The sequence below is a fragment of the Thamnophis elegans genome, chromosome 2 (assembly GCF_009769535.1).
Source record: "Thamnophis elegans isolate rThaEle1 chromosome 2, rThaEle1.pri, whole genome shotgun sequence".
Lineage (NCBI taxonomy): Eukaryota > Metazoa > Chordata > Lepidosauria > Squamata > Colubridae > Thamnophis > Thamnophis elegans.
In genome coordinates this window covers 57,146,163-57,160,657 of record NC_045542.1, presented here as the reverse complement: position 1 = coordinate 57,160,657, position 14,495 = coordinate 57,146,163, and the positions used below count along the sequence as shown (strand labels likewise).

At 37.7% G+C, this 14,495-nt stretch overlaps 1 protein-coding gene across 1 annotated transcript in view; it reads left to right on the top strand.

The window, feature by feature from the left end:
• The window catches only part of TNRC6C (trinucleotide repeat containing adaptor 6C), a 141,842-nt gene that overhangs the window by 94,374 nt on the left and 32,973 nt on the right, over positions 1 to 14,495 (top strand). Inside the window, 3 exon segments of the mRNA XM_032208885.1 lie at positions 2,440 to 2,520; positions 7,857 to 7,914; positions 8,693 to 8,837. Of these exon segments, the coding sequence (XP_032064776.1) occupies positions 2,440 to 2,520; positions 7,857 to 7,914; positions 8,693 to 8,837 (284 nt within the window).

Here is a 14,495-nt window from a genome sequence, read left to right as displayed (position 1 = left end):
AAAACCATTTTACAACAATCACATCAATACAAAATAATTAGACTACTAAATTGTTGCCTTATAGTCACATCTCAGCAGACAAGAGTTCCAAAGTGAGGGTAGTTGAGCTGAAAAGGCCAGAGTCCCAAACCTCACTCACACCTTAAGAGAGGAGGATCTACAGCATGCCCTTTTGACCCCTGCCTTTTTGATGGACAGATTCTACCTGGAGCAGAAAGACCCCAAGTCTAGCAAGGATCCAATGTTATTAGAGGTTTTACAGCTAACATTGGTGGAATCTTGGTGGAAACACTTTGCTTTGTATCTTTAAAAAGAATATTTGCGATTACTGTGGATCATATCAGTTATGAGTTTAGTTTGCCCATTTGGATGAACATAAATATTGAAATTATCATTTAGCACTTAAGGAAGTCTCACTGTTTTATTACTGTTTGATATATGGAGAAGAATTGTTTGCGGCTGGCATGGCCCATAAACTTAATAAAATATGAATTATTCAGTTAAACCTATGGGAAGGTTATTCCAGAAATATTACTAATTTATAATTTAGTATTCTTATTCTTTAATTAATATAGATACAAGCATAATTTAGGTGTCCACTGGAACGTTGACCTTGTGAAGCAATGTAAGAGCACTGATAGACTTACTAAGATGATTTTTTGAGGGGCTGTAATTTATTTAATCAATCATAGCAATAGCAATAGCAGTTAGACTTATATACCGCTTCATAGGCCTTTCAGCCCTCTCTAAGCGGTTTAGAGAGTCAGCATATTGCCCCCAACAACAATCCGGGTCCTCATTTTACCCACCTCGGAAGTATGGAAGGCTGAGTCAACCCTGAGCCGGTGAGATTTGAACAGCCGAACTGCAGAACTGCAGTCAGCTGAAGTAGCCTGCAGTGCTGCATTTAACCACTGCGCCACCTCGGCTCTAGATTATGTATGTATTTATATTTATTATAGGGTTTATGCCCCAACTTAATCAATCAATTCTTGGTGGCTTATACTGAATAAAGCAAAATAACAACATGTTAATTTCACATGATAGGTTGCTCAGATTAATTAAAAAAACATCTACTTTAATCTGATCCATAGATCAGAGCAAAAGAGAGGAACATGGTGGTAGACCCAAAATTCACTGCAGTTTCTATTTACTGCAGGGGCGTGCAGTCAGGGGAGGCAGGGCCTCACCACTGTCATCATGAAAAGAGAAAAAAATGTAAAAGGAAAAAGGCTGAGGTAGTTGCTGCCAGAGTCACAGTGGATGACTCTGCTTAGTGCTTAACTGTGTAAAAAAGCCTCTTTAAAAGTGCCTTCTACAGGGGGCGGCAGGAGAACGAGGTGCCTCATTTAGTCTGACTTTATGATCACTCGAGCAGAGCTAAGCAAGGGTTAAAAGCCGAAAATTCTTAATGTAGATGAGGCACGTGGTTCTCTCGCCTCCTGTAGAGGGCGGTTTTTAGAGGCTTTTTAGAGGCTCTGGGATCAACTAGCTCAGCCTGGCCTCAGAGCTCATGCCTTTCTCCTTTTACATTTTTTTTCCTTTTCATGAGGGCAGGCAAGAGCAGAGTTGAAATCCTCTCTGAAATAGCTGGAAAAGGTGCGTGTGTGGGGAGGGGGGAGAATTCAAAAGGTTTGATTGCATGCAGAGCCACGTTACCTTTTCAAACACAAGACACACACAAAGACACACACACACCTGGATAAAAATATATAAGCCCAGCTTCACTGATTACAAGTTTGAAAAGGCAACATGGCAATCAAAGGTTCGGATCGGAAGGCAGCAGGGGAAGAGGGGAGGTTTGGCAGAGGAGCTACTTTCAAGCCATTGGAAAATATATCCAATCCAACTTCTGTGTTTGTGTTTGTTTGAGAGAGAGTGAGTGAGAGAGGGATCCAACTTCTCTGTGTGCGTGTGTCTGTTTGAGGGGGGGGGAGAGGAAGGAAGGAGTGGGAGGGAGAAGAAAAAGAATGAAGGAAAACTTATTTCGCAAAAATGCTGTCGCTTTAAATCAGAACTGAGCATGCCTGGCTGTAAAATTCTGGGAGTTGAAGTCCACAAGTCTAAAAAAATTTGAAACCCCTGTGTCAGTGCCTCACCAGCTATAAACCTCACTGCAGGTCGTTGATTTACTGCCATGTCCAAAATGTTCCATATTCAAAATATTATACTACAGTAACTATATACATCTGTGCCCTACTGATAATTTAAGGGTTATAATGTATATAGGCTGCAATTCTGTATCTACTTAGTAGGAAATAAGGCAGGACTACCATTAGGTTTCAAAAAGCTCCGTATTTTCTTTGCTGCCATCTCATGGTTGTCCAGATTTGCAAGCTAGGTAGAGCAGTGCTAGAGTAAAGTTCATTAAATGTAATAGGATTTTTCTGAGTACCTACATTTAGAATTTGGTTGTCTTATTTCTTTTCATTTTTCTAGGGCATGAAGACATCTAGTAAGCAAGATGAGGCCTGGATCATGAATCGTCTGATAAAACAGCTTACAGATATGGGCTTCCCAGTAAGTTATATTCAAATTTCAACATATTCTAAATGTGAAATTGATTCTCTTCCAAGCATGTCATTAAGATCAGACTGTAGGTGAGTTGACAAAAAAATAGCTGATAAATTTCAAAACAGATACAGAGCATAACTAGCAGATTAGAGGCAATAGCATGGAGTGAGGGACAGAAAGGGGATAACTTCAAAAGTTGAAACCAATATGAAACCAGCTCTGTCCATTTTCTCCAAATGAAGCACTGCTGTACATATTGAAGGAGACTGACCTTGGGTCACAGTGCTCCTTTTGTCATATTTATGAAAGCAATTAATCTTATAGATGTCTGGGATTAGAGGCCCCTTTCATTCTAAAATAATTGGCCAAAAGCTGGTTAAAGGTAAAGTTGTTTAGCATATAGAAGATGGAAACTTGTTAAGAACCAGTTTCCTTTTACAAAATTAAATCTTATCAATATCTGAGAATTCTATTTTATTTTAAGAGATTTTTTTTAAATCAGATTAAAGACCCCTGAGGATATATTTTTGATATCAGTTGTAAATTGCCTGAGGAAGTCTTAATGTAATTAGTAATTTGTTACAAAACAAAAGATTTATTAGTTTTGCAGCTTCTTTTGTATGTCCAGTGTAACATTTTTTTCCATGTCATTCTTCCAGTCTGTCATTTTTAAATCCACTTTCAAAGTAATCACAATCAAGTCAGATAATCCTTGTCCTCTCAGATGCAAATAAAATTAGCTTCTGGTTCCATTGTTCGAAAATATCCTTCAATATGTCCAATGTTAATATATTTTGTTTCATTTTGTACAGACAGTCCCTGGGTTAAGAGCAACTGACTTAATGGGCAACCCATACTTACGAATGAGCTGCCTATTACTAAAACTGGCAGATGCATTGTCCTTTCTCAAGCCAACGAACCGTTGAATCTTTACAATATTTTTATGATCTATTGAAGCTGTGTGTTTTTAATATACAGCCTGTTTTCAGTAGTTCTTTAAAACATTGTGGAACTTCCGCTGTTCATTGACTTGAGGAAAGTGAATGCCATCCACCATTTTAGTAATTGTACCCCAAATGGCAACCCATTTGTAAGTAAGAATTTTGACTTACATACAAATTCAAGTGAATGACAGAGTTAGGAATCAAATTCATTCATAACCTGGAGGGATGCCTGTAATTAGCAAGTTGAGTAAGTTGAAATTAAGTTTAAAAATCTTGCTCAAAGTAACAAGGTATTCTACCGCAAATTTGTGAAAGAGGAAGAAGGGCTTGGGTGCAATCCTAAAACATCAGCATTGACAAAATCACTATCAATCAATTGCAGAAAACAGCTTTGCTTGGAACAGCTTACATACCGTGACAATACCTTTAACACTATCAAACAACATCTCCCTATCCCAGGTCTTTGGGAAAGATTCAATCAGGGGATTTAAAATGCCAACTCTTCTCTATAAACATCTGGCTGACTGTGTAATGGACCAGAATTTATTAAATTTGTATGCCCAATTCTCAGTGACACTGATTCACGACAAAATCAATAAAAGATAAAAGTTGGCAAGAATGATAAAGTGATCAGTCTCACTCTTCCTTGCCAAAAGCCTTGATGAAAAAAGAAGTGAATGAGAGATAATTAGGAGAAAAAAATCAAAACACCAGTAGACTGGGTGTATGGAGAAAACACTGAAAACCCTAGCATTTGATTGTTCTGTAGATTATTTGAAGTGGATTATGCTAGGGTCATGATGGCGAATCTATGGCACCCATGCCAGAACTGACACATAGAGCCATCTCTCCGAGCACACGAACTGTTGCCTGCTGCTCTTTTGGGTTCAGGTGCGCCAGCCAGCTGGTCTTCACTTGCGTGGGAGTGCCAGAAACCGGAAGAGCAATAGTCGCCCAGTGCGTATGCACACGCTGGAAAGATGATCTTCCGGTTTCCAGCACACGCATGTGCACCAAGTGGCTGCTCTTCTGGTTTTTGGCATGCATGCACGTACGAAGACCAGGTGGCTGGTGCACATGCATGCGCCAGAAACCAGAAAATCAACTTCCCGGCGTACGCATGTGCACCTGCCAGCTGCTCTTCTGGTTTCTGGCACATGCGCTCCCGTTTCAGCGCTCAGTGCCAAAAAGGTTCAACACTGTTCTAGGATATGGTATGAAGCTTATAGTATGAAAACAAACTATCTTTAAAGTTAAAAAGCAAGCAAACAAATGAAAAAAATCTATATATTAAATTTACAGTCACTATTTTACTAGAAATATTATATAATATTATATATTGCTATAGTACAATCAGATACAAAATATTATTTAAAATATAAAATATGTGCCAAAGAAGAACATATTGCTTCATTCTTAGGTAGAAATTATTACCTTTTCCAGAATGGACAAATTGTACATTTCTAAAAGCCAATCTAATATCTAGTATAATGTCACTTTTCCAATTTTTCATTATTATTCTTAGACATCTCACATGCACTGTACAGTCATAATTCCTGATTCCAAAGCTTTGATGAATAATTCAACATCACATTAACTTCTTTAACATTTAAAGGTTTCCCCATAAATCTACTTATGTGCATTAAAATACTATTTCAGAAAAGTATCATATGTTCAATGAACTCTTGAAAAAAATTTTACATTACATCTTTAACAAAAAAGTCAAATGTTTTTTGAGTATATTCTTTAGGGTGTTCTCATTTATTGTAAATATAATTATTTTTATGAATCAGATTTATTTTCAAATCTGTTGATACCATTTTAACATTTATAAAAATATGAAGGCCATTTTGCCTCTTTCTAGTTCTTTGGTCCATATTTGAAATATCCCAGTAGTGCCTACTTTAAATATTCTTGATTTTTGATAAAGTTACGTTCTGAATTTATCTTCTGAAATCATCTCTGCCTCTATTACATATTCTATACAATTGTTTCAAACAGTAAAGCTCCTGGCCTAAGTGGTTATTCAGTGGAATGGTACAATGCATTTGCAAATTTTCCGGCCATTACAATCACAGTTCATTGAAAATGTAATAGTTTAGTAAAAAAAAAAAAGATTTATTGGGTGTTCCTAAGATAAAAATGGACTGCAAGAAAAGAATCCAGATCAAAGAGTATCAAAAAAAACCTTCATTTCAACCCTGAGCTAGAAATATTCTCCTCTATAGAATGGACTATTTTTTAAAACAAATGATTATTAGATGTGATCTCCCAAGGAATTTTGTTCATTGGATTACAGTTCATTATCTGCATTAAAGTAATAATAAATCAAAAGATTTCTGACTACCCCCTTTCGCCCTTGCTATTTAATTTGATTGTTGAACTTTTAGCTGCTATTGTAAGGCTATCTTTGGACGTTAAAGGCACTGTTTTCAGGGTGTGTACAAATAATTTAATATGCTGATGATATTTTGTAGATTTGGAGACGTATTTCATGTTTTTGCCTAATTTTATAAAAACTTCAGTATTTCAGAGAGTACTGTGTCTATAAGATTAACTAAGATAAAACTTGCTTACTTCCCTTAGGCTCTAACATCACACAGTTATATAGAGTGTTGGTTTTGTCATTTCTATATATTAAGTATCTTGGATTTTACATTTCTCAAAATATTTCTAATATTTGATGTGGAAATAAATACTTTGAATTTTTTATTTAATAAAATGAATGGGATATAAATAGAGAAACTAAAATCTCCTTACGTTTGTGGGGTAAAATGAATATTATTAAAATTAATATTCTTCACTTTATTTATGTCCTTAGAGGTATCATAATATGAATACCAAATAAACATTTTCTTCAGATTGACAGGCTACTTAATTTATTTGCAATAGTAGTCCACCAAGGTTTCCATTAGCTAAATTGAAATTACCATTTGAGGATGGTGGCTTTAATTTATCTGATTTGAAAACTATCATTCGGTTTATATTTTATTAGCATTGCAAATTAAAATTTAGTGAAATATCATCCTCTATGGGTTATGTTGGGATTTTATTATTTATTCCCTTTGTGGTCATGACAAGTTCTTAGAACAACATGTATTAGAAAGTACAATTGTTCCCAAGCTGTGAAAATTTTGGGGGCCATATTGGGGCATAGATTAGTTTATGATAATCACACTTAAGAATATTTAACTCTCTGGAAAATTACTGTTTTAAAAATGGGTGTAAAATGTTATTGGAAAGTGTGGGCAACATCCAGGATAATGACTTTAAATCAGTAATTGTATAATCATCATCTTAAGGATTTTTCCCAATTCCAAGTTGAATTTTTCTAGTTCACAACAGTTTTCAACTTAAGCATTTTTTGATGGCTCAGAATAGGCTAGATCATGGGTGTCAAACTCAATTTCATAGGGGCACGCATCAGGATTGTGTTTGACCTCAAGGGACCCAGATGTGTGTGACCAGGGTGGATGTGGCCAGCTCAAAGTCACTTGTATCAGGGGCACCTGTGGCGGCCCAAGCACTCTGCCAGCAAAAACCGGCTCACAAGCTCCGTTTGCAGCTGCAACAGCCTCCTGCAACCCTCTGCCAACAAAAATGGAGCATGGGAGAGCGGCACGTGGCCTTCATGAGCTCTGTTTTCAGCTGCGACGGCCTCCCTCTGCCAGTGAAAACGGAGCTTGGGAGAGCCATGTGCAGTCCACCTGAGCTCCATTTTTGCTGGCAGAGGCATCACAGGCCAGTCCTTCCCTGTTTCTAGAGTGGCCCTGTGGGCCAGATCTAAGCACCCCGTGGGCCAGGGGGATCTTGAATTTGATACCCCTGGGCTAGATGCCTTGGCCATTTCAGAGGTATTTGAGATTCTTTGTATTACATGGAATCCATGACATGGGTTATGGGCTAAGATTGCCAAACAAACAACTGCCAATTTTGTTGCTTATTTCCAGTTTGGGAGCAGACTAGAAAACTGGACTGTGGGACTTATATTTTTCATAGTAGATTTGAAAGTTGGTACCATGGCTATTTCCTATTCCAAATGGTTGAACCTAAAATTGATATTTTAAGTTTGCCAGTTTTTTCCAGTTCACCATCTGTTGCACACCTAGACTTTTCTTGATCTGCAGGTCTTGGCAGGTGATCAGTTGTATGTATCTCTTTGCTATGAAAAGCTTTGTTTGCTGTTTCAACACATTAACCTGCTATTTGACCACAGGGCACACTCCCTCCCCCACTTTAGTTGCAAATATCTGAATATTAGCTGTTGAAATGTCAGTTATTATCACCTCTTAACATAATAAGGAGAGTATACTTGAGGTGCTTGTAGAATGTTCTCATAAAAAGTTATAAACTCTATTTTTTGTAGTTAGCGACCAACACATTTTCTTATTTTTGCAGAGAGAGCCAGCAGAAGAGGCCTTAAAGAGTAACAGTCTGAATCTAGATCAGGCCATGAGTAAGTACTTTTGTAAATGATACACCTGTAGATATGAGTGAGGATTGTTCTGTTTCAGTGAAATAAATTGCATTATTTTAAAACCATTTTATGTATTGTATTTTTCGGACTATAAGACGCACCGAGTATAAGACGTACCATGATTTTGAAGATGTACATTAAAAAAAAAGGTTTTGCACTCTGCATGCCTCCCAAACCCTCTGCACACCTCATTTTTTTGCAAAAAAAAAAGTGGGGAGGGGCATGCAGAGCTTTAGGAGGCTTATAGAGTGATCCTGGGGTTTGGGGCGGGGCAAAAATGAGCAAAAAAAGACCCATTTTTCACAAAAACGGGCTACTTTTTTTTCCCAAAGAAAAAGGGCATACAGAGCTATGGAGGCTGTTAGAGTGCTCTTGGTGGCTGGGGCGGGGGCAAAAACAGCCCTCCCCAGCCCTCAGGAGCACTTTGCAAGCCTCCCAAACCATCTGCACATCCATTTTTGCAAAGGGGACAGGGTTTCAGTAGGCCAAAAATGCTGTATTCAGTGTATTAAACGCATCCAGATTTTCACCCTCTTTTTGGGGGGGGGGGGTGCGTCTTATACTCCAAAAAATACAATAAGAATTGGGTAGGCTTAAATCTGTACTAATTCAGTGTTTTAGAAGAGCATATTTATTTTAAATTTAAAATCTATACTAAGAAAAGTAATGAAAGCAATATAAATGTTACTTCATCTTGATTTGGATAAAGATTCCTAATTTTCTCATCACATTTTCATATTTGCTTTACCATTTACAGGTGCTCTGCTGGAAAAGAAGGTGGAAATGGACAAGCGTGGAATGGGAGTAGCTGACTACAATGGAATGGTCACCAAACCCCTTGGCTGCCGCCCACCACCGATCTCCAAAGAGTCTTCCATGGACCGCCCCACCTTCCTGGACAAGGTAGGGGCAGCATTCTGTGTGTTTCCTAGCTTGCTTTATACAAATTACTTTGATACTAGTTGGCCTTTGAGTCCTTCTAATAGTATAGGTTTTTAATAGGCATGTAATGGATAGGTATATGAACAGAAAATTATTGAATTAAATTTCTCCACTTTATGACCAAATTGGTATTTCACATTGCTCTTATCAATAGTTGTTGAAAACAAAATAAAATCAATCAAATGTGTTAAATTCCAATTCTTTTAGAGTTTTGGGTACCTTTAAAATTAGTTTTTATAGATTTTGCTGCCCATATTTAAATTGGCACTTATCAAAGAGATTAAGTTTAGAGCCATATGTTAACTTTTTAACAGCATTCCATGATATGTTGGATGTAAGCATTAGTTTTACAAAGTAGAGCACTTGTGATTAGCAGAAATACAGGATATTAAATACTGTTCGTATTTGAGACTCAAGGCAGGATTGCAAAGAGCAGAGGGAAGAAATCTTTGAACCTGTTAGTGTCATGCAAGCTGCAATTTGTGGAGCATGATGGATATCCTTGCAGAATGTTAAGCATGTTGAGCTGAAAGGCCTTGAGGATATGACTAGAAAATGTCAGGGTCCTCCCTTAGGGCTTTCCAGCATTAAATAAACATCAATTTGATTGATAATAAAGACACGTGGAGGCTTCTGGGGGGCAGAGTGGAGGGGAGAACCTCTAGCAGGATTTATTTAGAATTTCAGAGATTTTTTATATTTGATTGGCATTGAACATTGTTTTCCCTGCTTCAGGAACATAGAGTATTCTTTGATAATCTGAGTGAATAGTGAGAAGATAATGCAGGTTAACTGTAAAATAATTATTTTTAGGAAGTTAATGAAGTGCATGTATTCTTGAAGTTACTTTTGTTTGCAAAGTACAGAGCAAGTTCAATGCTTCTTTTCCTACCAAGCTTCAGATTTTAAGTTGAACGGTATTTCCCTGCTTAAGAGGATTTTTAGGCATCAAAAAATTAAAATATATACTGTATAACGCATTGTAGAGTTCATTGTAATAATTCACCATGAAGTGAATCGCAAGAGTGGCCACATGAAAATGCATATATGCGAAGGTCCTTAAAGTCATACCCTACACCTACACTTGCCCTAGCTTCCAGAGCTCTAAAATGTGCAGAACCTGCTTTGTGGCATGCAAAGCCCTTTATGCCACATTGCTAGGCTGGAACTGGGGCAAGGCTTCACGCTGCATCGAGACTCAGGGGCTCTTACAAACCCAGAGCTGTGTCACACCAAGAAGCCCCAGCTACCCAGCCCAGCCCTAGCCTCAAGTCGCCTTTGCCACCCTTTATTCCAAAGCCCTGCTGCTCTACATTCTGTTGTTCCAGCTGACCTTCACCATCTTCCTGCTCCCCCTTGCTGATGAGGCATGCATGATCTGGTCCTTCAAGAAGCAGCTGCTAGCCCTATTAGGCCATCTTCCCCAAGTCTCGTGAGGAAACCTCTGAGCATAACCTGAAAAGTTTTGTGTAGCCTGTAGCTCCCTTATGGTGGAAGCATGCTGGCCATGCTTATCAGATGCCAGAATAGGGAAACAATGGAAGTCAGCTATCATAGCAGGAGCCACAAAGTGCTGGGGGGGGGGACATAGATGGCGTGGTGATAGGTGGGTGGTAAGAGTTAAAGCACCCCTGTGGTCATAAGTGTGAAAAGGCTGCCAAGCACCTGAAATTTGGGGGCTCGTATGTCCCTTCATTCAGCCCCACCATAACTTTTAAACAGTTACAGAATAAATGAACATAGTCTTGGACAGCCTGTATGTGTCAGAAGAAAAGCAGAGAAAGGATAGAGCACTTGTATCCAAAATTTGCTCTTATTCATCTATTATTATTATTGTTGTTGTTGTTGTTGTTATTATTATTATTATTATTGTTATTATACAATTGTATCACAGCGGCCAGTTGTTTCGCCGGATTTGGCATTGGTTACTAGTTGGGCCCCACCCAGGGGCCTAGGACGTCGTAACGTATTTTCGTAATATGCGTGCAGATTCAAGCAGTGCGGCATTTTGCATTTGACTGATGGTGATTTTGTCAATTTTTAACTGTTTTAAATGTAATTCCAGTGCTTTTGGTATAGCACCCAGTGTGCCAATTACCACTGGAATTATCACTGCTGGTTTGTGCCATAGTCGTTGAATTTTGATTTTTAAGCCCTGGTATCTTGCGATTTTTTTCATGTTCCTTCTCGGCGACCCTGTTATCACCTGGTATTGCGATGTCTATGATTGTGACCTTATTTTTCTCAACCAGTGTGATGTCTGGTGTATTATGCGCCAGTATTTTGTCGGTTTGTATACGGAAATCCCACAAGATCTTGACCATCTGATTTTCGGTGACTTTTTCAGGCTTATGTTCCCACCAGTTTGTTGCTGTTTTAATATTATAATTTTTGCACAAATTCCAATGGATCATTTGTGCTACTGAATTGTGCCGCAATTTATAATCAGTCTGCACAATTTTTTTACAGCAGCTGAGTATGCGATCAACAGTTTCATCAGCTTCTTTGCAAAGTCTGCATTTGGCATCATCAGAGGATTTTTCGATTTTTGCCTTAATGGCATTTGTGCGGATAGCTTGTTCTTGCGCAGCCAGGATTAGTGACTCTGTTTCTTTCTTTAATGTACCTGTTGTTAACCATAACCAAGTTTGTTCACTGTCCACTTTATCTTTTATTTTTTCCAGAAATTGGCCATGCAGTGCTTTGTTCTGCCAACTCTCCATTCTTGATTTTATCACATCTTTTCTGTATTCTTGTTTCGTCTGTTGGGCCTTCAGTAGATTTTTGTTCTTTACTTCGATTAATAGATGTTCTTGACTTTCTTTTAAATAATCAGCCAGTGCATGTTTTTTTTTCTTCAACTGTTTGCTTCACTTGTAATAATCCTCTGCCACCTGATTTTCGGGGCAGATAAGTCTAGCAGTACACCACGTGGATGTAAACTGTAGTGCATTGTCATTAGTTTCCTGGTTTTTCGGTCCAAAAGGTCCAAATCAGCTTGTGTCCAGTTAACTATACCAGCTGTGTATCTTATAACTGGTATTGCCCAGGTATTTATGGCCTTGATTGTATTTCCACCATTCAATTTAGATTTCAAAATTTTCTTAACTCTGTTGGTGGTACTCTCGCCTGACAACAGTTTTACTTCTCCATGCTTGATGTTATCCAACTGCAGAATGCCTAAGTATTTGTAGGCTTCATTTTCTTTGCATTTAATTAATTGGCCATTGGGCATTTCAATTCCCTCACATGCAGTGATTTTGCCCCTTTTTATGGATACAGTGGCGCATTTTTCCATGCCAAACTGCATTGAAATATCGGTGGTGAATACTCGGACTGTGTTTGTCAATGATTGGATTTCTATTTCTGACTTTCCATAGAGTTTCAAATCATCCATATATAGTAAATGCGAAATTTTTTCAGCTTCTTTGGCTGTTTGGTAGCCTAATTTCATTTTTTTTAAGATTACTGATAGTGGGATCATTGCGATGATGAAGAGAAGAGGTGAAAGTGAACCTCCCTGGAAAATTCCTCGCTTGATATTAACCATTCCGTAGATCTCATTCCCTACTGCCAACTCAGTTCTCCATTGTTTCATCGCCTTTTCAGTAAAGGATGTAATATTTTTGCTAATGCCAGTTGTTTCTAAGCATTTTATGATCCAACTATGTGGCAGTGAGTCAAATGCCTTTTTGTAATCAATCCAGACCATATTCAAGTTCGTTTTTCTGTTCTTACAATTTTCTAATATCATTTTATCAATTAGGAGCTGATCTTTTGTGCCCCTGCTCCTTCTTTTGTTGCCTTTTTGCTCTATTGGCAAGATGTTGTTTGTTTCCAAATAATCCATCATGTTATCTGCAATAATGCCTGTGAGTAATTTGAAGGTTGTTGGCAAGCATGTTATTGGTCTGTAGTTTTCAGGTGTTGTTCCTTTAGTTGCATCTTTCTGAATCAAGTATGTTTTTCCAGTTGTCAACCATTCATCAATTTGGCCCTTTTGTAAAATTTCATTCAGTTGCCTGGCCAATATTGCATGCAAACTGGTCAGATATTTGAGCCAGAAACCATGTAATTGGTCCTTTCCAGGTGATGTCCAATTCTTTACCTTTTTAACTCGATTTTGATCATCTCAGTTGTTATTTCTAATACTTGCATTGTTTGTTGCCAATGCTTTTCTCAAAGTCATGTATCCACTTTGCTTCCTTGTTGTAGTCCTTTGCATTTTCCACAATTCTTTCCAGAATTCAACTGTGCCCTGCTTTTCTGGTTTTTCACTTTTGGTGGTCACCATCACATTAAGACTTTGATAAAAACGCCGTTGGTCTGATCGAAATTGCTGATTTGTTTATATTGGATGATTCGTGCCTCATCTCTTTCAATTTTTCTAGCTGTTGCTGGTTATCTGCTGTTTTACAATCTCTACAGCTTCATTATGTTTCTTGTATCCAATCTATATCTTCTGATTAGCCGATCTATGATTTTTTTGTTTTGAGCCGTTGCTCATGCATGTTCTTTAAGTTAACTCAAAACAAAAAAGACTGAAGGATAAGAATCATGGAGCATTTTCTGCTTAACGAGAAAGGCACATTTAACAATCACTAAAAAACTGTGCCTAAGAAAATTTTGCCCCTATCATGAAAATGGTTATTAATACATGTTTTTCAACAATTTGAATCGGGATCCATCTTGGAAACAAACCAGTTAATGTACGCACAGCCTGTAATAGTCACTAATGAACTAGGCATTAAAATCAAGTACCTAGTCACACAACAGAAAAAGCATCAAAGCCAAAGTGGAAAATCCGATTAGAACAAAAAGTAAAAAAATTAAGAGCAGATGCTAGTAAATAATAACAATTATTATTGTTGTTGTTGTTGTTGTTATTGTTGTTGTTGCTGAATTCTTGCTTTTGGAACAGATGCAAATATTTCAAAGTTCTTTCTGTCGTTTACTCTTCTCCTTGAATAGTTTCTTCTTAATTTGAGACAGATCATAGTTTAAGCCAAACAGATAAACTATGATTTGTGCTATCTCTACAAAGGAAAGTAGAAACTAGTTGCTGGTTTTAACTTTAAGCTTTGCAAGTAGTTCCTATAAAGAGAGTATTTATTTCTCCGGGTTGAACTGTGCAGTCCTTTGTGTGGGCAGAGCTTGGTTGTTTGCTTATTACCTGATTAGGCAACATCATCAATGATAGTCATTGTGGGGTTTGCTACCTGTTTATATGCAGTAGCTTGTCCTGCTGTTATGATAGGATTGGTTTTCTCTTCAATAGTCCCTTGATTAAGGTACTATTTGTTGTTGATTGTTATCTGGTATTGATCCCTGCTTATCTGAATGTTGGTTGCCAAAGAAGATGTGTTTTGGTATTTTAGTTTTCCTCCCTAGCTTTCTAATTTTCTTTTTTGAATGTTGTGTAAATGTAGTTTATCACTGTCTGTCTATTGGTGACTGATTTGTCTGAATGCCAAGCTTCCAGGAATTCCCTGGCATTTCTGAATTTAGCTTGGTCTAGTCTAGGATGCTTACCGTTTCCCAGTTGAAACAATGGTTACGTCTGTCTATGGGTTGTGAGATTAAGGAATTTTTATAGTGTCTTCTGACTGCTAGTTGGC